Source organism: Arabidopsis thaliana, chromosome 5 (genome assembly GCF_000001735.4).
Source record: "Arabidopsis thaliana chromosome 5, partial sequence".
Lineage (NCBI taxonomy): Eukaryota > Viridiplantae > Streptophyta > Magnoliopsida > Brassicales > Brassicaceae > Arabidopsis > Arabidopsis thaliana.
The window spans coordinates 25,916,675-25,936,416 of record NC_003076.8 but is presented as its reverse complement, the minus strand read 5'-3'; the positions used below and the strand labels follow the sequence as shown (position 1 = coordinate 25,936,416).

Here is a 19,742-nt window from a genome sequence, read left to right as displayed (position 1 = left end):
ATCATCACACAAAAAAATGACATGTGTCATTCTATATTTTTGTATTGACTTAAATGACATATAATTTTTGTTATCTTTTTATTTTTTCATACGAATACTTTTCAAATCTTATTCAGTTGATATCAATCCAAATTTTAATCATAAGCCTATCACAATGTTGTTGAAGTACATAAAACAAGATTTGGTTTATAATTGAGTTAGGCAAATTTTAAATCACACAAGTAACATAATTGCTCATAATTTTTTCAGAATATCATATATTGTTGTTATATGTATTCATGAAGTGAAAATATTAAAATCTTATAAATAATCAATTTTATACATGAAATATATAAATTGATATTTCGAGTTACAAATGAATATAACCATAAAATATAATTACATATTATTGATATAATTTTATTAACAATACAAAAATAAATAAAGAATAAATATAAATTTGCAAAAAAACTATAAATGTAAATATTTTTTAACAATTTTCAATATAAACCCACGCTTACCGTGGATACTCATCTAGTGTATTTAAAGGTCCCCACTTGTCAGTTGTAGGAATTTGTTTAATACTAGATTTTAGGCGTTTACTCGTGAAGACCAGCGAAGAAGTTTATGTGTTTGATTGATCTAAACTAACTCAATTATTATCCGTTTAAAATATAACCGTACCTTTCACTATAATTTACTTATTTTAAAGACGTATAACTAAAAAAAAAAACGACACAGCAATTTCTTGGTAAAAATTATTAATTTTGAAATCAGCTGAAAGCTATATCAATCAATACACATGGTATTAGATTACTAGGTAAACAAAGTGTGGTAGAAATTGTCAAATCAAGTATTCAAGTCAGATTAACTTGTACTAGATATATGCATGCTTTGATCAAGAATAATACGTCTTCAACAATTAGTTCCGATTCAAAAGTATATACATTCTGGTCAATTTTGCTGTCTTGAAAAATGAGGAAACCAAAATAAACTACGTACGAGTTTTTCATAGAAGTTTGAGTAAAAAAAAAAAAGGAGCAATGACTGACTCATTGGCCTCTTGGATTTTTCGACTCAATTTTTGACTTCTTAATCCTCCTTATAAACTTGTATTGCCGCGTTGGGTACACTATTAGTTTGGCCAGGACGACCTGAACTAGGCTTTTCTTTATCCCTTTTCTTTGATTTGGCCTTGTTGTCCCTAAGCAACACAACGACATCATCGTCTTTCAGAGCAACACCATAGTCTTCCTCTTGTTCCTCCTACATTACATTTAGATTCATTTTATTACTTAGACATATTTTGGTAGCTATTAAAACCCAAATATAATAAACTTTATAAATATACTCAAAATATTATGTTGTCTGACTGAATATTAACATTTATAATATGATCAACATCGTCATCAAAACTAAATCAGATTATTAACTAGGGTTTCAATTTTTACTTATACCTCCAAAAGTTTCGACATCTTTTCATTTTAATACAGATCAAATTTGATCATTCCTTTTTAACCCGCAAAAACAACTTAGCATGTAAACAACAACTTTTTAAAAGAAAAATTAATAAGCATAGTAAAATGTAAAGTGTATAATCTTGTAAATTTGATAAATGTTGTTAAACAAAGCTTACCGGCTGGTTAAAAGTTACCGGAGACGGCGCAGTTTTCTTCGCTGGCTGACAAAGAAGACCAATACATTTCAAGACAGCTATGAGAGCTTGGTCGAGAAACTGAACTGGAATCCATAGATAAGTTTCTTCTTCCCTCCGTTTATCTAATTTCTCCATTGAAATCCAATAGTTTGGTGAGTTATCGAGCAGCTAGGTATATGTCAGAGAGACAACTTTGTATCTCTCAATGTGAGTAATTGATAAAGAGATACAACTTTGTCTATATAGTGAATTAAACTTGGTAGTTGGTATCAGTCTTCAAAATAGAATACAGTTTCTCAAAGACTTTTGACTATGATTTATTTAGTCAGCTTTTGAGTTTTTAATTACGTAGTTGACAAAATAATGAATTGGTTCATGCATTTAAAATACACTAATTTGGTATTATCAGCAAAAATAAGCTAGTGGCTTTGGATGACTCTAATAGTTGACTGACTGACTAAACTCTATGTCTGTACACAATTAGTTTCTTTAAAATATAATAAATCTAATGAATTGGTTGGTAATAAATTAATAATTTAATGACTCAACCTCTGAGAAAACATTGATCATAAATTAGTAATCAGTATTTTTTGACATTTAATTGATCATTTTCAATGATTTAAATTATTTGTTAAAATATGTTGACTCAAAAGTTCTCTTCAAATATACATATCACCACCGAAAATAACCACATTTAAGATAATTTAACCACAGTGACAATATCGTTTTCACGCAAAAAGAAAAAAGCGAATGCGTTGAGTCAACTCGTTCGTGTTACACCAACAATTTCACCTTTTCATCTATACTTACAAGTTTCTTCAATCTCTTCCTACTCGATAGCTACGATAAACACATAATAAAAACGTGTTAGTAATGTTCTCTCTTCTCTATTCACAAGAGCTTCAATCATCTCTCTTTCTTAGATTCTTGTCTCAAAGAATCCTCGGTTTCTTCAGTACTCCGGTCAATCCCGAAACACTTAAGAAATGCAGATCCAGCCAGCCTAAACAAAGTACATGGATGATGCAAACTATGACTTGAATCTTTCTCCAACGAACCTTCTCCTTCCTCTGTTACTGTTGTGACTCTCCTTGTTACAGCTGGTGTTATCTCTCCTTTTATGCTTTGAGAGCTTCCAACCTGTGATTACAAAAACCGATGAGTTCATTACCAAAGGATGAATCTAAGAAACAAGTCAGTGGTTAAGCATATTCACAAATCACAACAGATGCAACATCAATGCACTTCACGATGATTCCAGTCAACAGATAAACCACACAAACTTGAAGAGAACTGTTTGGTTCTAACCATTTTCCGGATCATAATCTAAATGTCTGAAACGCAACTTAGATTTATAGGTTCTTTTTTTAAGAATCCAAGAATCTCTGAGTCATGTAGCACTAGACATCTCTGAAAGAAAGGCTAGTGAGGAATCTAATATTGTTGCTTAAAGACAAAACAAGACATATCTCTTGTGAAAACTAAGCAAGCAAATAGCTTTAAAACAAAGGAAAGACCATCCTCGGTTCGTTACCTAAAGAAAGCTAAACTACCAACCAAATTTAGAAAGAGACATTTCAAAGAATTCAAGAATATCTAAACATAGATTGAGAGATCATCACACATCTAAACCCTGATGGTTATGGCCTTACTGTCAAAAACCTAGAACAAAGAGTATTAACAATAACGATATGATTCAGAAACCATACTTAGGATGATTACTTTTGCTATGTTTAGATAACTTTTCACTATTTCCTAATTTCAGAACCCAGAACATTGAAAAAAACCCATCATTTCAACTTTTAGCTAACTCTAACAATCAAAAGTGGCTACTTTCCAGCTAATTATGGCTGCCACTTTCTCCCATTAATTCTTAATTGCAATCTAAACCCCTTAAGTTCCACAAAACCCCTGGAAATTCCCCATTACTTTTGTTTCCCGTTCCCAGAAGCCACAATGAAGAAACTGAACGAACATCGATCTAGCTGAAATCGTCTCAGTCTACTAATTATCTAATTCAGCATTCAAAAATCAATTCCAACCACAAGAGATCTCAGTTTAGGAACAGTAAGTCAACGTAGAGCAGGTACGACTAAATCCATGATTCGTCGACGAAATTGAAAGAGACAGATAGTATTAGAGTTACCTGATGAGACTGTACGAGACTTGAATTGACGGAAAACCCCAAACCATGGTGACTGATCGGAATCGGATTTCCAGAAAGAAATCGCTTAGAGAGAGATGAACCAGAGGTAGAAGGAACAGAATCAGAAGACGAGTAGCTGTTATCTACGATATCAAAGGAGAATATTCCGATGACGCAAAGAAGGAGTAAGAGGAGGACGAAGACCAACATTTGGATCCAAATTAGCCATGGGATATTATTGTAGCTATCTAAAACCAAAAACTCTTTCCCAGAATCCACCATTTTTTGTAGAGAGATAAGAGTTTTTCCCGGGAAGAGAGATTTGAGGTAACGATTGAGGAGGAGGAAGAAGAAGAAAGACGACAATCAAACGAAGACGACGAAGGAGTTGGGTGAAGGGGAAAAGATAAAACGACGAAGCTGTGATATTCAGGTCACCGCGAGAAAATAACGGCAAAAATCTTGCTTTTTGTTGATAGTCCACGTGTAACACATTAATTGGTTAAATAGGTGAAAACACTTGATATTTATGTAATTTGTTATAGTGTTTATTAAATATTTTAATTCGATTTTTTATAAATTATTTATATTTTAATTAGTCATTACTGTTTATTCATTAAATTAGCTAATGTATTCTTCGTTTATGATAGAGACAAAAAAAAAAAAAAAAATCCAGATGTATTTAAATTTCTAAATCAACGACAAACGTATAAAATTAGCTATAAATGTGTAAATATAGTAGTTTTTTTTCTTTAGGTAAATTCAGTAGTTAAAATAAAAAAAACCTAAAAATATAGCTATAATATTTTTTCGGAAGCATTAAATTTCCATATTGAATTTACATGCTATGTTGTATATACATGCCCGAAATTTCTTGGATGTTTCACGTGTATCCACCATATATTATAGCTTACAAATAAATAAAGTTAAAGATAAACATAAAAACAACATCTAAACTATAAAAAATATGCATGTATTTATCATTACATAAAAAAATAAATTATGTAGATATGTATCAAAATACAAGATTTCCACATAATTTTGTTATCAATTATATTATCTTTTAACATTCAAATTTAGCCAAAACAGTTATAGAATTTTGTAAATAACCGCGTTTCAATGAAATTTCGTAGAAAGTAGAAAAGAATATAAAAGCTTAATTCAAGAGAATATTTTTTTTTTATTTTTTTTTATTTTTTATTTACGCGTATTAAAAACTTGTATATAAGTTAAATCCTTTCTTATGATCCTCTCCACAAACAAACTTGTACTAGAAAAATCCCTAAATCTCAACAAAACCCTAATTTCAAGGAAGACGAAGAAAGAATGAGTTACAGAGTCGCTAAAGCATCGCAGTATCTTGCGATCACCGGTGGTGGGATCACAGACATCAAGCTTGCAAAGAAGTCTTGGGTGTTTCCATGGCAGTCTTGCACCGTCTTCGACGTTTCTCCGGTGAACTACACGTTCGAGGTTCAAGCTATGAGTTCCGAGAAACTTCCCTTTGTTATTCCTGCTGTTTTCACAATCGGTCCTCGCGTTGATGATCCTCACGCTCTCTTGTTGTATGCCATGCTTATGTCTCAACACGATAAGCACTCGAATCACGTCAATGAGCTTGTTCAGGGTGTTATCGAAGGAGAGACTCGTGTTCTTGTTGCTTCCATGACTATGGAAGAGGTCTTCAAAGGTAACCAAACATACCCTTTTTGATTATCTTCTTTATTTCTGAGTTCTGTTTTAATATAATTGTTTGAACTGTGTTTGAATTGTGGAATTGTAGGAACAAAGGAGTTTAAGAAGGAAGTGTTTGACAAGGTTCAGCTAGAGCTAAACCAGTTTGGTCTTGTGATCTACAACGCCAATGTGAAGCAGCTTGTTGATGTGCCTGGACATGAGTACTTCTCTTACTTGGGCCAGAAGACTCAGATGGAAGCAGCAAACCAAGCCAAGATCGATGTAGCAGAGGCAAAGATGAAGGGAGAGGTTGGTGCCAAAGAAAGGACTGGACTCACAATCCAGAATGCAGCCAAGATTGACGCTGAGTCAAAGATCATCTCTACTCAAAGGCTAGGAGAAGGGACAAAAGAGGAGATCAAGGTGAAGACTGAAGTCAAAGTGTTTCAGAATGAGAAAGAGGCTCTTGTTGCTAAGGCTGATGCAGCACTTGCGATTCAAAAGGCTGCTTTGTCCCAAAACTCTCGTGTGGCTGAGGTTGAAGCAGCCAAGGCTGTTGCTTTGAGGGAAGCTGAGCTTCAGACTAAAGTAGAGAAGATGAATGCATTGACTCGGACAGAGAAGCTTAAAGCTGAGTTCCTCAGTAAAGCCAGTGTTGAGTATGAAACTAAGGTGCAAGAAGCGAACTGGGAGTTGTACAATAAGCAAAAGCAAGCAGAAGCTGTTCTTTACGAGAAGCAGAAGCAAGCGGAAGCGACGAAAGCTGCAGCTGATGCTGCCTTCTATTCAAAACAGAAAGATGCAGAGGGACTTGTCGCAATGGCCGATGCTCAGGGGACTTACCTCAAGACCCTCTTAGGCGCAGTTAACAATGATTACTCAGCCATGAGAGACTTCTTGATGATCAACAATGGCATTTATCAGGATATTGCCAAGACCAATGCTGTTGCGATCAGGGACCTGCAGCCTAAGATCAGCGTGTGGAACCATGGTGGTGCTGAGCAGGGGATGAACGGTGGTGGTAAAGCTACGATGAACGATATTGCTGGACTCTACAAGATGTTACCACCGGTTCTTGATACGGTTTATGAGCAGACAGGGATGCAGCCACCAGCTTGGATTGGTACATTGCGTGGTGCTGAGCCCAAACAATCACTTCATGCTCAACAACACAGAGGTTGAGATCTCAAATGTTGCTTCTTTAATTATACTTTTAGCTGTTGGGGTTTGTTTTCTTTTTCTTATGTTATAGAACTTGGAAGTTAGAGTTTGAAGTTAAAACAATAGTATCTGACAAATGCGACTTCGACTAGTGATTTCGATAAGGATGTGTTTTTCCTTTTTCAAATGTCAGATTTATTATTGCGTGTTGAAGATACCTTTCTTCTCTCTTGATACACTAATATAAATAACATGTTTAGTGGTGGTCTACTAAAATAAACAGAAGGGGATTATCAACACATGATTGCTTCAATAGTTGAATGCAATTGTGGAGATGGATGTACCTTCCAGATGGATAATCAAGGAATGATATTATTATATCTACATAAATTCTGTCACCATCGGATAAATAGTTCAACAACACCTACCACTTTATTATGATGCTACTTTTTGTAATGCATCAGGCAGGGCTCAAGGGACCATGCTCCAATTATTTGTTCCTCATATCGGAATATCTTTAAGAGTGGTCCTCACCACCTCTCTGTGAACTGCAAATTCCTCTTTTTAGCAGAAAAGTATCATATACGGAAGCTGCATGTTTATTGAATAATATATTGACCAGTCGATGAAACTGCGAGGATGGTAGATGATACCACTGCATTTAAATTATATATTTATAAAAATATATTGACTATAGTAAAACATAAAATAAATAGCTGAAACAGTTTATAATTATTTAATAGTCCATTGAACCAATTTATTATTCTGGATCTCATGGGTTTTTAACTTTTAAGGGATATAGGATCCGATCTCGACGGCCTAAAAAAGGCCCAAAATACGGCCTTGAAAATGGCGCCCATTCACGAGAGTTTCCTTACACCGCACGTGATGATCACGTGATCTCACTCTCACACTCTCTCAAGAGCAACAAAATATCTCGACTGTTTTTGATTTTGTCATCTGGTGGATTAGAGTGGAGTGGAGCTTTGAATTGGATGATCATTATCCATGTCGATTCTACTTAGGCCGTCGTCCTCTCCTTCACTCTGTTCTTCTCTCAAGCTTTTCCGATTATCCTCTCCGGATTCTTTAATCGACGCAGCTGTCCTCAGGAACAGGACAAAGCCGTCGCAGTCGTTTCGAATGGAGGTCGTTTCGAGTAATTCCACGTGTCTTTCTAGTATTAGCGTCGGTGAAGATTTTCCATCAGAATATGAGCAGTGGCTACCGGTTCCGGATCCAGAGAGCAGGAGAAGAGCTGGCGTTTTGCTACACCCGACGTCGTTTCGTGGTCCTCATGGCATTGGTGATCTCGGAGAAGAAGCCTTCCGGTTCATCGATTGGCTTCATTCTACTGGTTGCTCCGTTTGGCAGGTGAATTTCTCTGTGATTAGTCTCAAGAGTAGACGAAATTAATTTAACAGCAATGTTGATGATATTTCAGGTTCTTCCTCTTGTTCCTCCAGACGAAGGAGGATCTCCTTATGCAGGACAGGTTTGTGATTTTTTTTCCATAGATTCAAAATTCATTGTTTCTATCACATTTTTCTCAGATATAATTGGTAACTGTCTTCTTCTAGGATGCAAATTGTGGGAACACATTGTTGATTTCTCTAGATGAGCTTGTGAAAGACGGCTTGTTAATCAAGGATGAGCTCCCACAACCAATGTACAGTTTCAAATTTATACTCTCTTTTTTTTTTTTGGTCTCATTCTCAAGTCTGATATCTTATATTTATCCAGTGATGCTGACTCTGTGAACTATCAGACTGCCAACAAGTTAAAGAGTCCCTTGATTACGAAGGTAAACTAGAGCTTGGTCTATTGGCTTGAGAAGTAGAGTTTGATCATTGACCTTTTCTAGGCAGCAAAGAGGCTTATTGATGGCAATGGTGAACTGAAGAGCAAACTGCTAGATTTCCGTAACGACCCCTCTATATCATGTGAGACATATACATTTTTAAAGAATCGTTTGTTAACAATGTGCTGGCTTAATATGGATGACAAAATTTTATTGAGGTTTTCGTGTTCACTATGTACAGGTTGGCTTGAAGATGCTGCTTATTTTGCAGCTATTGACAATACTTTAAATGCATACAGTTGGTTTGAGTGGCCTGAACCACTTAAAAACCGTCATCTTTCTGCCTTGGAAGCTATATATGAAAGCCAAAAGGAGTTTGTAAGATTTTTTTGGTGGCTCTATCTAACTTCTTGGATTTGATTTCATCATGAATAATGTTTTGTGAAAGCCTTTGAGAGTAACCTCTTCTTCTTTGCTGCAGATAGACTTGTTCATTGCTAAGCAATTTTTGTTCCAAAGGCAGTGGCAGAAAGTTCGTGAGTATGCACGGCGGCAAGGAGTTGATATAATGGGAGATATGCCCATTTATGTAGGATATCACAGTGCAGACGTTTGGGCAAATAAGAAACATTTCTTACTGGCAAGTAAATTTTAACATATGGAGGCAAACAGTTTTATCATATGTACCAGGAAGAAAATTAGTCTTTCCTGAAAGTCGCTCTTTTTTTGTTTTGCTTTACACAGAACAAGAAAGGCTTTCCTCTTCTTGTTAGCGGTGTTCCTCCTGACTTGTTCAGTGAAACTGGTCAACTGTGGGGCAGGTATTGATGCTACTCACTCTGCTAACTTAGTTTACTGATAATATGTTTTGTTTACCTTTTCACTTAAATAGTTAGGAAAAGGCACTGTTTGTTTTTAGTTATAATTTGTCTCGACGTAAGCAATATATTTAGTGTTACTGTAGCATATTCAACGTGAATTTGTTTCTGGCTTTCCCTAAACAATTTGTTGTACTTCACAATTGTTCCATATCCTATTCTTTGATTTGAAGCCCTCTTTATGACTGGAAAGCAATGGAGAGTGACCAATATTCTTGGTGGGTTAATCGAATAAGACGCGCACAGGACTTGTATGACGAATGCAGGATTGATCACTTCAGAGGATTTGCAGGGTTTTGGGCGGTCCCTTCTGGTGAGTTTAAATTCAAACGAGAAAAGAGTGACTGATCATATATGTTGGCTACATATTGGATTGGTATTTGCATAGGATTGATCAGTTGTGATATTTTGCAGAAGCGAAAGTTGCCATGGTTGGACGATGGAAGGTGCTTTGCTTAATTCATTGATGTAAAATAAAGTAAGGTAAAGAAACTAAGAACTGCAAAAGTTGTATTAATGTAGGTAGGACCTGGAAAGTCATTATTTGATGCCATTTCCAAAGGCGTTGGGAAGATCAAAATCATAGCTGAAGATTTGGTAAGCTATCAGACTTAATTATACAAATACTCAGCACTTACATAAAGCTCAACCTGATACGTTATAATAGATGTGTATCAATTTATGAGTTTATAATGAACTTGCAAGACTTGCTTGTAGAATATTTGATGGCCGATCATTTGACTGTGAAATATCAATTGAACCAGTAGAAATTCTTGATGTCCTGTATTCCTCAATAATCCGAGTCTAGAATCATATGCTCAGTTTCTGCAAGGCAAATTACATATTGAAAATATTGCATGTGATTGTTTGCTAATGGAGGCTATACTTTTGCCATAAGACAGGGAGTTATTACTAAAGATGTAGTTGAGCTGAGGAAATCTATCGGAGCACCTGGAATGGCCGTCCTCCAATTTGGTAAAATAGCTTTGGCTTCCTCATGTTCTTCACTGCCTTTTTAATTTCTCTCAGTCTACTTGATTATTTATCTGATTTCAGCTTTTGGAGGAGGCGCCGATAACCCACATTTACCTCACAATCATGAAGTAAACCAAGTTGTATACTCTGGAACTCATGACAACGACACTGTAAGTTGATTTTACTCAATGGATAAAAAATAAACCGAAAGAAATGTATCTGTCTCGTTGATTTTTCTTTGGTATATAGATTCGAGGCTGGTGGGACACTCTGGACCAAGAAGAAAAGTCTAAGGTCATTTCATTAATCTCAATACCATTAGGTTTCTGTTTTTTCCCTCAGTTTTTGATTGTAAGATATTCACAATGGCAATATCCTCGTGTTGCAGGCAATGAAATACCTGTCGATAGCTGGAGAAGACGATATATCATGGTCAGTCATCCAAGCTGCATTCTCTTCAACCGCTCAAACCGCAATCATACCGATGCAAGACATTCTAGGACTTGGAAGTTCTGCCAGGATGAACACTCCAGCCACTGAGGTTAGTCACTGCCATTTTGTTTTCAACTGATAGCAATTTTGTTTTTAGCTCATAGCAATAGTAATTTGGTTTGTGATACATTGTCTATAACAATGTAACTTTGGTTTTGTACACAAAAAAAAAGGTGGGGAATTGGGGTTGGAGGATTCCAAGTTCAACGAGCTTTGATAATCTTGAAACTGAATCTGACAGACTCAGAGATCTTTTGTCATTGTACGGACGGCTTTGAGGAAAACATTTGACGTGGAAAAGAAGAAGAATCTTTGGTTTTCTTATCTTTTTTGTAACTTTGCTAATGGTAAAAGCAATAAAGTAAGCAGAAGACGAACGAAGCATGTTGTTGAAATAGTGGATCGATGTTGATATGGGCCATATATGATGATGGCATGTTCAATCTCACTGTTGCTTAATAAATTTTGTTCATTGATAAAAACAATCTCCAAAAAATTAGGATTTGTTGACAGTGGGATTTGAACCCACGCCCTTTCGGACCAGAACCTTAATCTGGCGCCTTAGACCAACTCGGCCATATCAACGTCTATGTTCTACTGACACTTTTAAATATTTTGGGTTAAACCATTAACTTTTCATCACTTGTATAACTTGTAAGTTAACCATATTGAACTAGAACTATCTTAGAAATTTGGATTTTGTGTAGAAAAAATTTTAAACTTAGTAAAAAAAATCAAAGTTTTATTAGTAATACAAAAATATGAGTTTTAAAAAAAAACAAGTGTTAAAAATTTATATTACGTGTAAACCATATTGAACCTAGAACACCTCTTAGGGGTTTGGATGACGTATCCAATTAGTTTACACAAAACATAAAAATTTAACACTTAATAAAAAGAAAACCTTTAAAGTTTTAATAGTAATATGAAAATATAATTTTAAAATATTTTTAATAAAATAAAAACAAGTGATAAAAATTTATATTATGTGTAAACCATATTGAACCTAGAACACCTCTTAGGGGTTTGGATGATGTATCCAATTAGTTTACACAAAACCTAGAAATGTAACACTTAATAAAAAGAAAACCTTTAAAGTTTTAATAGTAATATAAAAATATAATTCTAAAAATATTTTTTAATAAAAGAAAAACAAGTGTCAAAAATCAAAAATAAGTGTAAACCATATTGAACCTAGAACACCTCTTACGGGTTTGGATGATGTATCCAATTAGTTTACACAAAATCTGAAAATTTAACACTTCATAAAAAGAAAACCCTTAAAGTTTAAATAGTAATATAAAAATATGTTTACAAACATTGTTTAATAAAAGAAAAAGAAGTTTTAAAAATTTATATTATGTGTAAAGTATATTGAATATAAAAATAGTTTAATAATAATATAACTTAATTAAAAAAGTAATAATATAAGTTTGAAATTCTTTTTAATAAAAGAAACAAAAAATAGAAAAGGAAATTAAGAAAGAAATACCTTTGCTTGTGATTGACGAAACACAAGATTTTCAGATGATGTCGCCGGACGGACGGAGGACATGGGAACAGAACCAAACACATATCATGATTTGGTTCTCTACTCGCTAGTCGCTTTCACTGTCCATGTCTTCTAGATATCCTCTTTTCCGCTTTCGCATCCTTCGTCGTCTTGTTCTCCTTCGCCGTCCTCGTCAGAATCCACCGCCGAGATCGTTGATCGAGTGAAATTATGGGAGACTTTGAGACATGAAATCGATCTGGATTGACTTAAGATGTATTCACAACAGAGGATGGAGATAATTCACGAAAAGATATGCTTTCTCTGCTCCGATCAATCTTACGGATGAAGTCAATCTTACGGTTTACTTCATAGTTCTAGAAGAGAACTAGAGAAAGAAAAAGATGAATTTTGTTATTTCTGGATTAGGGTTTCGAAGAACAAGAGAGAATGGGTGTATTTATAAGTAACGTTTGTTTGATGAAAAAAGGAAATTTCGATTGTTTCCTTTTCTTATTTGAGTTGCAAAAACTAAAAGGAAATCTATCACAACGGTAACAAAAGATTCACTTAACCGTCTTACTTTTTATAAAATCATAATTATATACAACACCAATAAATAAACAACTACTGTTTGATATTGCATATATCCATTATAAATTCCACCACCATAACTTCGTATGGATTAAGGCTTTTTTTTTCCTGCCAATTGGTTGTAATCCATATCTCTACAACTTCGAGAGGATGATTTTATTAAACGTAACTTCATTGTTATATATGCAAACATGATATTTGAATACTTTTCGAGTAAACACCATTCATTTTTTTTTCATTAATCTAAAAACGCATTATCGTAATGTATCACAAATCTGCCCTACATTACACAATAATGAAAATTATCAGTGTCTAAATACACCAAACAAAAATTACAAAAAATATATATTACTACACTTGACATTTAGCAAACATAGTTAGATACACAGTAAACAACAACAGACAAATTTTAATTGTGATGCAGCCGAAGAAACACATGTGGAAAACAAGGTGGCACTACCATTTCTCATTTCTGTCTTCAAATATCACCCCTTGTTGTTATTATCATAAATAAAAGTAAACACCTTTAAGCTTTAACGCAACAGTTGAAGCAGCTGAAGATTCTTCTCCTCCTCTGTTCCAAAGTCATTTACAAACAAGATTAAGTATGTTTTATCCAAAAAAAAGAACAACATTATTTATGTCACTTCACATGGTAGGTACAAAATAAAGGATTATGCTTTACTCAGATTGAAAGAAAGAATCCATTATAATAACTTTGTAGGGTAATGTACTACTATAAGTTTACTCTGTTTTAAAATATAGTTTTACATATTCTTTTCAATATTTTATCATCAATATAAAACATACTCTATGCATTCATGTGATTCCTTAACCATATGATCACAATCATATCCAATCAAGATCCAAATCCAACTTAAACTCAAAATCTGAAGTTGTGAAGTTTGGTGGGGTATATAAAATTAATTTCATGTGTAGTCATAAACAGCAATAAGCAACCAACTTGACCAAACATTGAAGGACCACATTTTACCCAATTGCTAGAAGAATCCATATAATGCTTACAATATTAGATTCTCAAACCTAACCAACCCAAGAAGGTCCACATCAAATGAACAATTCACAAACATTATCATCCTATTCATCAAGAAAATATGAATCTTACAATGGATATTCAAAGTGTTAACATGTAAATGCAATCAAAAACATAAGTTTCAAAAGTTTGGTATTGGTATGAGCATGAACAACGAACTAGGGTAAACAATGTGTGACCCAAACAAAATCTACCCATTTTGCCAGAAATAAACCATATAAGGCTAAAAAGTTGGATTTCATATCCTAACCAAGTCAAAACACCTACCTACCGGTTTCAATGAACGCAGGAGCTAATACAAATTCATATACAATGGACTGACATTCAAAACAATGAATCTTTAAGATAGAGCAACAAGAATCTTACAGAAGGAGAGTGTGGGTGATGGTGAGAGAACTCATTGCGGTTGTTGTTGTCACTGTGAACCGTAGTTAGCTTCTTAGGCTTGGCAGTATCAACAGGAGGCTGATCATGAAAAGGGTTAATGAGTTCTTCCTCGTTGCCAAGACTGGCTCGAGAAGCATCTCTCTTGTTGAGTTTCCTCATCTCTCTGATCTTTGAGAAATCCATTGAGTAATCAATTGATCCTCCTTTTTGATCCCAATCTCCAAACTGTGGTACTGATAGCCATGGCGAGTTCTTGTTCTGCCAAATAAATCTCCATTTCAATTACTTTTATTTTCAAGAACCATTAGAAAGAAAAAAACACAATCCTAAAAATCAATCACACAAAAAAAGACTTTTTCACCAAGATTCAGAGACTAATTTCTCACATCAAAATCGAATATTAATGCAAGAAGTTGACATGAACATCCCATTTTATTTAATGTATCACTTTAACTTTAATATTATGTAAGGAGAAAACACAGAAGACGAAGGGATTAGACCAGAAAATAAAAAATAAAAACCTCTTTTCGATCTTCCATGTGATCAAAGCTTCTGTAGCTAGCAGTGAATCCTGTTTTTTTTTTTTATAATAAGTTAAAGATGATCTTAGGAGGAAGATGGGTGATACAGAGCAATTTATAAGCGAAAGAAAAAGTATACCAAAATTTAATACAGCAAAGTAACAGGTCGATTGGTGGTGATACAACTATACTGTACACAACATATCAAAAATATTTTTGTTTTATTTTGTTTTTTTCTGCTTCGGGAAAAGGTTAGCTTTTGTGCATTAATTACGATACTGCCATTCGTTCGGACACGCACACACGCTTAATCCGCGTCAGCTTTGCTCTCATTTCCTGTTAAATGACGTCGTTTAGTATACTGTCGATTAATGGTCTAACCTTTAAGTTATGATATTAAAACATAAGTTTATTGGTGAAGATTTGAAGGCCGGCAACTGATTTTATTAAATTTATAGTGATATGTTTTTCCAATAGCTTAAGCAAAATTTGTTTGGAGTTGATTAGTTCATTTTCATTTATCTTTTTTGTTCCTAGAGCGGTTAGTGAACACTGAATGAATACACACACTGACTCCACTAAGAACCCAAAAAAAAAAACTCACATCATTTTGTGTATTTTGTTAGATAAAATCAAACCTAGCCGACGTTAGTGAATCTGTATCCACTTAAATATCATCTACAGCAACAAAAAAGTCCACAATAAGATATAAATAAGTACGACTTTGCTTCGTCAACTGTATGACTGCTATTAACAATCCCGAACTATTTAGTCATGGAGGCGATTAACATAAATTCATGTTTAATGATGCGAGCCGTTACATGATATATATACATGTTGATTCTTAATTTTCATTTCCAATTTCACTATTTCAGTCATATTTGAGAAAAAAGATGTGTGCTCGTACGTTTTAAGTTCCATGAACAGCCAATTTAAAATTAACGGGTGAATAAGTTGACGCATATTCATTTAAAATTGTAATTACGAATTCAACTTACTAAAACCATATACATAACGACCAAAAACTTAATAAAACTATAAATTTAAAAAGAAATCAAGTTGCGTGACGATGTGGCGTGAAGAGATCCACAGAGAAACTGACGTGGTTGATGATATAGTTAGACACGTGGCAGAGTATGAGAAGTGTCTGTTTTTCAAAGGAGCTATGTGAACCACAAAAGAGGTAACTTCACCGGATTTGTTATCTCTTCAAGACTTCTACCCTCTCTTCTCCTTCTTCCTCACCACAAAATTAGATTCTTTCGTTTGTTTTTTGTGTGTGTTATATTTGTCTTTATTTCATATCCATTTATTGACTTTGTAAGAACATTGCATTGCATGTGGCAGAGAACTCAAAGTTAGTAAAAATGAATACTCCGATTTGTATCACTTCTTTCCTTTGGCATTATATCAAAATATGGTCTTCAAAAACTAGAATTATACAATCGTAGAATGCATTTACTTGTCATTCATAGAAAGTTGCAATACAACTACCATTAGTACTTACAAACATTGCAACCAAATACATTTTTTATTGTAAAATAGTACTCCATACATATTTCATGCTCCATACATATTTCGATTTTTCACTATTTTCATTCCAATTTTTTGTGATAACTGAAGATAATTTTATTGGGTTTTTCTTTTTTGGTCGTCAATAATATTAATTTATTTTCTAAGTATTGATTTTATTTATTGATAATTGATAATGATATATTTTCGAATATAGAGAAAAAAATACAAACTAATAAAAAAATCAAATAAAATCTGGTGGCTCACGCTCAAAACGATAGAGAGAAACTCTTATCAAAGCTTTTGATTTCTCTCTCGAGGGTTTCTTACTCTGCTGCTTCTTCTTCTTCTTCAGTAGAGCGAGATTCTCTCGCGCTCTCTATCGCTACATATAACCATGGGTTTATCAACGAATCTCCATAGCCTCGACCTCCGTTCAACTTTCTTCACCGGTCTACGTACATCTCCAATCCCTTCCAATTTCATCAAAATCTCTTCCATTTCCAACCCTAGACGCGATATCTCCACCATCAGAGCCCAAGTCTCCACCATCAGCCTCGAGACCTCCGTTAAACAGCGTCAAGACGAAATCGAATCTCTTTTCTCGAAGCAACCCTCTCAGCAAGACTCCGATCGGAAACGAAACGGGAAGAGTTCCAAAAACGGAGCTTCTGGGATATCTTCAGGTGTGAAGCTAGAGAACATAAGGAAAAGCTACAAAGGCGTGACTGTGCTTAAAGATGTGACATGGGAAGTGAAGAGAGGTGAGAAAGTAGGGTTAGTTGGTGTGAACGGAGCTGGGAAGACGACTCAGCTCAGGATTATCACTGGTCAAGAAGAGCCTGATTCTGGTAACGTAATCAAGGCCAAACCCAATATGAAAGTAGCTTTCTTGAGCCAGGAATTTGAGGTTTCGATGAGTAAGACTGTGAGGGAAGAGTTCATGACTGCTTTCAAGGAAGAGATGGAGATTACTGAGAAGCTTGAGAAAGTTCAGAAGGCTATTGAGGGATCTGTTGATGATTTGGATCTTATGGGAAGGTTATTAGATGAATTTGATTTGTTGCAGAGACGAGCTCAGGCTGTGAATTTAGATTCCGTTGATGCTAAGATTAGTAAGTTGATGCCGGAATTAGGGTTTGCTCCTGAGGATGCTGATAGGCTTGTGGCTTCGTTTAGTGGTGGATGGCAAATGAGAATGTCACTTGGAAAGATTTTGCTTCAGGTATATGAATGATTGTTTACTTAAAGTTTTATCCTTTCAATGAGTTTGAACTCAAAGCTAATGTGAATGAATTGTGTGTTTCTTTGCGAGTAGGATCCAGATTTGCTGCTACTTGATGAGCCGACAAATCATTTGGATCTTGATACTATTGAGTGGCTTGAAGGTTATTTGCAAAAGCAAGATGTGCCTATGGTTATTATTTCACATGACAGAGCCTTTCTTGATCAGTTATGTACTAAAATTGTGGAAACTGAGATGGGTGTGTCCAGGACATTTGAGGGTAATTATTCTCAGTATGTGATCTCAAAGGCTGAGTGGATCGAAACTCAGAATGCAGCGTGGGAAAAGCAACAGAAAGATATCGACTCAACTAAGGACTTGATCGCCAGGCTTGGTGCTGGTGCCAATTCTGGTCGTGCTTCCACTGCAGAAAAGGTTTGCAAACAAAAAGAATATGCTAATTTGCTGAACTATTGTGGTGATTGCTAGGGCGTGACATTAATGGAAAAAAATTTCTACTGTTTCCTAAGCCAATATTCTGGCTTGCTCTTTTATCTGTGAACCGTCTGGAGACGTTGAAGCTTATGTTTCCTCTTGTATTGTTTGTAACAGAAACTAGAGAAGCTTCAAGAACAGGAGCTAATAGAGAAGCCATTTCAGCGGAAGCAGATGAAGATTAGGTTTCCAGAGCGTGGGACAAGTGGAAGATCGGTAGTCAATGTTAAAAACATTGATTTTGGTTTCGAGGATAAGGTGAGTTACTAGAGTATAACTCATGACAATAGTATAAATCCTTAATCGCTCACGTTTGACCCTGTGAAAAATGTGTATTGTTGAAAAAGCAGATGCTATTTAAGAAGGCTAATCTATCAATAGAAAGAGGGGAGAAAATCGCCATCCTTGGGCCAAACGGTTGTGGGAAAAGTACGTTATTGAAGCTAATTATGGGTTTAGAGAAGCCTGTGAAAGGTGAAGTTATTCTTGGAGAGCACAATGTACTGCCAAACTACTTTGAACAGAATCAGGTCAGTTTTCACTTACTCAATCAATTCAAGAGCTAAACAATTGGAGACAGGTTTGCTCACTTTATTGACATAATTTGGTTTCAACCCTTTGGTTATTCTTTCGCTAGGCTGAGGTCCTTGATTTGGATAAAACAGTGCTTGAAACTGTTTGTGAAGCTGCAGAAGACTGGAGAAGTGATGATATAAAAGGTCTTCTTGGACGCTGCAACTTCAAAGCAGACATGCTTGATCGAAAGGTCTCTCTTTTAAGTGGTGGGGAGAAAGCGCGTCTTGCTTTCTGCAAATTCATGGTGACGCCATCTACTTTACTCGTTTTGGACGAACCAACCAATCACTTAGACATTCCTTCAAAAGAAATGCTCGAGGTTAGTAGTAGGCATCTCTAATTTGTTGAGAATCTTTGGATACAATGATAATAACTCTGTTCCTGGACCTGGAGATAGGCTAATTCTCTTTTTCAATTGAATCAGGAAGCGATAAACGAGTACCAAGGTACAGTCATTGCGGTATCCCACGATCGATACTTCATCAAACAAATCGTTAACAGAGTGATAGAAGTAGAAGATGGTTGTTTAGAAGATTATGCAGGCGACTACAATGTACACTTCGGATTGCACTCTTTCTACATTTTTTCCAGTATAATATGATCTCTGTATTAACTTTTGGAATGTGTGAATGTCTCAGTATTACTTGGAGAAGAATCTGGATGCTAGAACAAAGGAGCTAGAGAGAGAAGCAGAGCTAGAAGAGAAAGCACCAAAAGTGAAGGCAAAGTCAAAGATGTCAAAAGCAGAGAAAGAAGCGAGGAAGAAGCAGAAGATGCAAGCATTTCAACAAGCTAAACAGAAGTCAAAGGCTAGCAAGAACTCCAAGAGATGGAACTGAACAAACATTGAAAACTGAAAGGAGTCAAGATTTATAAAAAAGGCTTCTTCACAGTCTCACAAAATCGTCATTGTGGAATGTATATAGATATTACTTTTAGAAATGCAGAGAGAGTATTAATGTTTCTACAACACTTGAGCCCCATTGGGTAAAAATTAAGAAACTTTATTCTCAAACATGGAACCGAACCGAACCAAACCATTGAATTTCAGTGCAAAACCTAATATTGGCTCAAATATTCGTCCAACTCAATTAAACCATTTACTTCGATTGGAAACCGG

At 35.1% G+C, this 19,742-nt stretch overlaps 6 protein-coding genes and 2 non-coding genes across 8 annotated transcripts; 3 read left to right on the top strand and 5 right to left on the bottom strand.

Moving 5' to 3' along the window:
• Window positions 1–804: 804 nt before the first annotated feature.
• PROPEP2 (elicitor peptide 2 precursor) lies at window positions 805–1,849 on the bottom strand. The gene is made up of 2 exons (NM_125887.3): window positions 1,616–1,849; window positions 805–1,245 (listed from the first exon to the last, which is right to left on the bottom strand). Exons 1-2 carry the CDS (start codon window positions 1,769–1,771, stop codon window positions 1,072–1,074), a joined length of 330 nt encoding a protein of 109 aa, NP_569000.1. The 5' UTR covers window positions 1,772–1,849; the 3' UTR covers window positions 805–1,071.
• Window positions 1,850–2,260: 411 nt separating this feature from the next.
• AT5G64880 (uncharacterized protein) lies at window positions 2,261–4,315 on the bottom strand. The gene is made up of 2 exons (NM_125886.5): window positions 3,783–4,315; window positions 2,261–2,776 (listed from the first exon to the last, which is right to left on the bottom strand). Exons 1-2 carry the CDS (start codon window positions 4,062–4,064, stop codon window positions 2,543–2,545), a joined length of 516 nt encoding a protein of 171 aa, NP_568999.1. The 5' UTR covers window positions 4,065–4,315; the 3' UTR covers window positions 2,261–2,542.
• A 717-nt stretch (window positions 4,316–5,032) lies between these two features.
• On the top strand, window positions 5,033–6,985 carry AT5G64870 (SPFH/Band 7/PHB domain-containing membrane-associated protein family). Its single transcript, NM_125885.3, has 2 exons — window positions 5,033–5,472; window positions 5,566–6,985. The coding sequence occupies exons 1-2, from the start codon at window positions 5,109–5,111 to the stop codon at window positions 6,639–6,641; spliced, it is 1,440 nt and encodes a 479-aa protein (NP_201292.1). The 5' UTR covers window positions 5,033–5,108; the 3' UTR covers window positions 6,642–6,985.
• Window positions 6,986–7,537: 552 nt separating this feature from the next.
• On the top strand, window positions 7,538–11,244 carry DPE1 (disproportionating enzyme). The gene is made up of 16 exons (NM_125884.4): window positions 7,538–7,994; window positions 8,065–8,115; window positions 8,201–8,289; window positions 8,364–8,424; window positions 8,485–8,563; window positions 8,663–8,799; window positions 8,903–9,061; window positions 9,166–9,242; window positions 9,473–9,612; window positions 9,714–9,745; window positions 9,822–9,896; window positions 10,202–10,274; window positions 10,356–10,444; window positions 10,524–10,568; window positions 10,663–10,815; window positions 10,940–11,244. The coding sequence occupies exons 1-16, from the start codon at window positions 7,629–7,631 to the stop codon at window positions 11,042–11,044; spliced, it is 1,731 nt and encodes a 576-aa protein (NP_201291.1). The 5' UTR covers window positions 7,538–7,628; the 3' UTR covers window positions 11,045–11,244.
• Window positions 11,245–11,270: 26 nt separating this feature from the next.
• AT5G64855 lies at window positions 11,271–11,351 on the bottom strand. The gene has a single exon. It is a non-coding gene; the product is annotated as a tRNA-Leu (tRNA).
• A 907-nt stretch (window positions 11,352–12,258) lies between these two features.
• AT5G00710 lies at window positions 12,259–12,780 on the bottom strand. Its single transcript, NR_144225.1, has one exon. It is a non-coding gene; the product is annotated as an uncharacterized misc_RNA (transcript).
• Window positions 12,781–12,998: 218 nt separating this feature from the next.
• Window positions 12,999–15,015, bottom strand: AT5G64850 (sorbin/SH3 domain protein). Its single transcript, NM_125883.5, has 3 exons — window positions 14,815–15,015; window positions 14,273–14,551; window positions 12,999–13,426 (listed from the first exon to the last, which is right to left on the bottom strand). Exons 1-3 carry the CDS (start codon window positions 14,830–14,832, stop codon window positions 13,379–13,381), a joined length of 345 nt encoding a protein of 114 aa, NP_568998.1. The 5' UTR covers window positions 14,833–15,015; the 3' UTR covers window positions 12,999–13,378.
• A 1,147-nt stretch (window positions 15,016–16,162) lies between these two features.
• On the top strand, window positions 16,163–19,695 carry ABCF5 (general control non-repressible 5). Its single transcript, NM_125882.3, has 7 exons — window positions 16,163–17,551; window positions 17,645–17,986; window positions 18,164–18,304; window positions 18,397–18,576; window positions 18,684–18,941; window positions 19,047–19,175; window positions 19,261–19,695. Exons 1-7 carry the CDS (start codon window positions 16,724–16,726, stop codon window positions 19,459–19,461), a joined length of 2,079 nt encoding a protein of 692 aa, NP_201289.1. The 5' UTR covers window positions 16,163–16,723; the 3' UTR covers window positions 19,462–19,695.
• The last annotated feature ends 47 nt before the right edge of the window (window positions 19,696–19,742 follow it).

What these genes read in the sequence shown, in the direction of transcription:
- PROPEP2 (NM_125887.3), bottom strand. Translation starts at nt 1,771, where the DNA reads ATGGAGAAATTAGATAAACGGAGGGAAGAAGAAACTTATCTATGGATT. An exon ending in CGGTAACTTTTAACCAGCCG is followed by an intron (nt 1,246 to 1,615) that starts GTAAGCTTTGTT and finishes AATGTAATGTAG; the next exon opens with GAGGAACAAGAGGAAGACTA.
- AT5G64880 (NM_125886.5), bottom strand. Translation starts at nt 4,064, where the DNA reads ATGGTGGATTCTGGGAAAGAGTTTTTGGTTTTAGATAGCTACAATAAT. An exon ending in GTCTCGTACAGTCTCATCAG is followed by an intron (nt 2,777 to 3,782) that starts GTAACTCTAATA and finishes TTGTAATCACAG; the next exon opens with GTTGGAAGCTCTCAAAGCAT.
- AT5G64870 (NM_125885.3), top strand. Translation starts at nt 5,109, where the DNA reads ATGAGTTACAGAGTCGCTAAAGCATCGCAGTATCTTGCGATCACCGGT. An exon ending in TATGGAAGAGGTCTTCAAAG is followed by an intron (nt 5,473 to 5,565) that starts GTAACCAAACAT and finishes GTGGAATTGTAG; the next exon opens with GAACAAAGGAGTTTAAGAAG.
- DPE1 (NM_125884.4), top strand. Translation starts at nt 7,629, where the DNA reads ATGTCGATTCTACTTAGGCCGTCGTCCTCTCCTTCACTCTGTTCTTCT. An exon ending in GATCTCCTTATGCAGGACAG is followed by an intron (nt 8,116 to 8,200) that starts GTTTGTGATTTT and finishes GTCTTCTTCTAG; the next exon opens with GATGCAAATTGTGGGAACAC. An exon ending in TGAACACTCCAGCCACTGAG is followed by an intron (nt 10,816 to 10,939) that starts GTTAGTCACTGC and finishes ACAAAAAAAAAG; the next exon opens with GTGGGGAATTGGGGTTGGAG.
- AT5G64850 (NM_125883.5), bottom strand. An exon ending in ATCACCCACACTCTCCTTCT is followed by an intron (nt 13,427 to 14,272) that starts GTAAGATTCTTG and finishes ACTTTGGAACAG; the next exon opens with AGGAGGAGAAGAATCTTCAG.
- ABCF5 (NM_125882.3), top strand. Translation starts at nt 16,724, where the DNA reads ATGGGTTTATCAACGAATCTCCATAGCCTCGACCTCCGTTCAACTTTC. An exon ending in ATTTTGGTTTCGAGGATAAG is followed by an intron (nt 18,305 to 18,396) that starts GTGAGTTACTAG and finishes TTGAAAAAGCAG; the next exon opens with ATGCTATTTAAGAAGGCTAA. An exon ending in ACTACTTTGAACAGAATCAG is followed by an intron (nt 18,577 to 18,683) that starts GTCAGTTTTCAC and finishes TTCTTTCGCTAG; the next exon opens with GCTGAGGTCCTTGATTTGGA.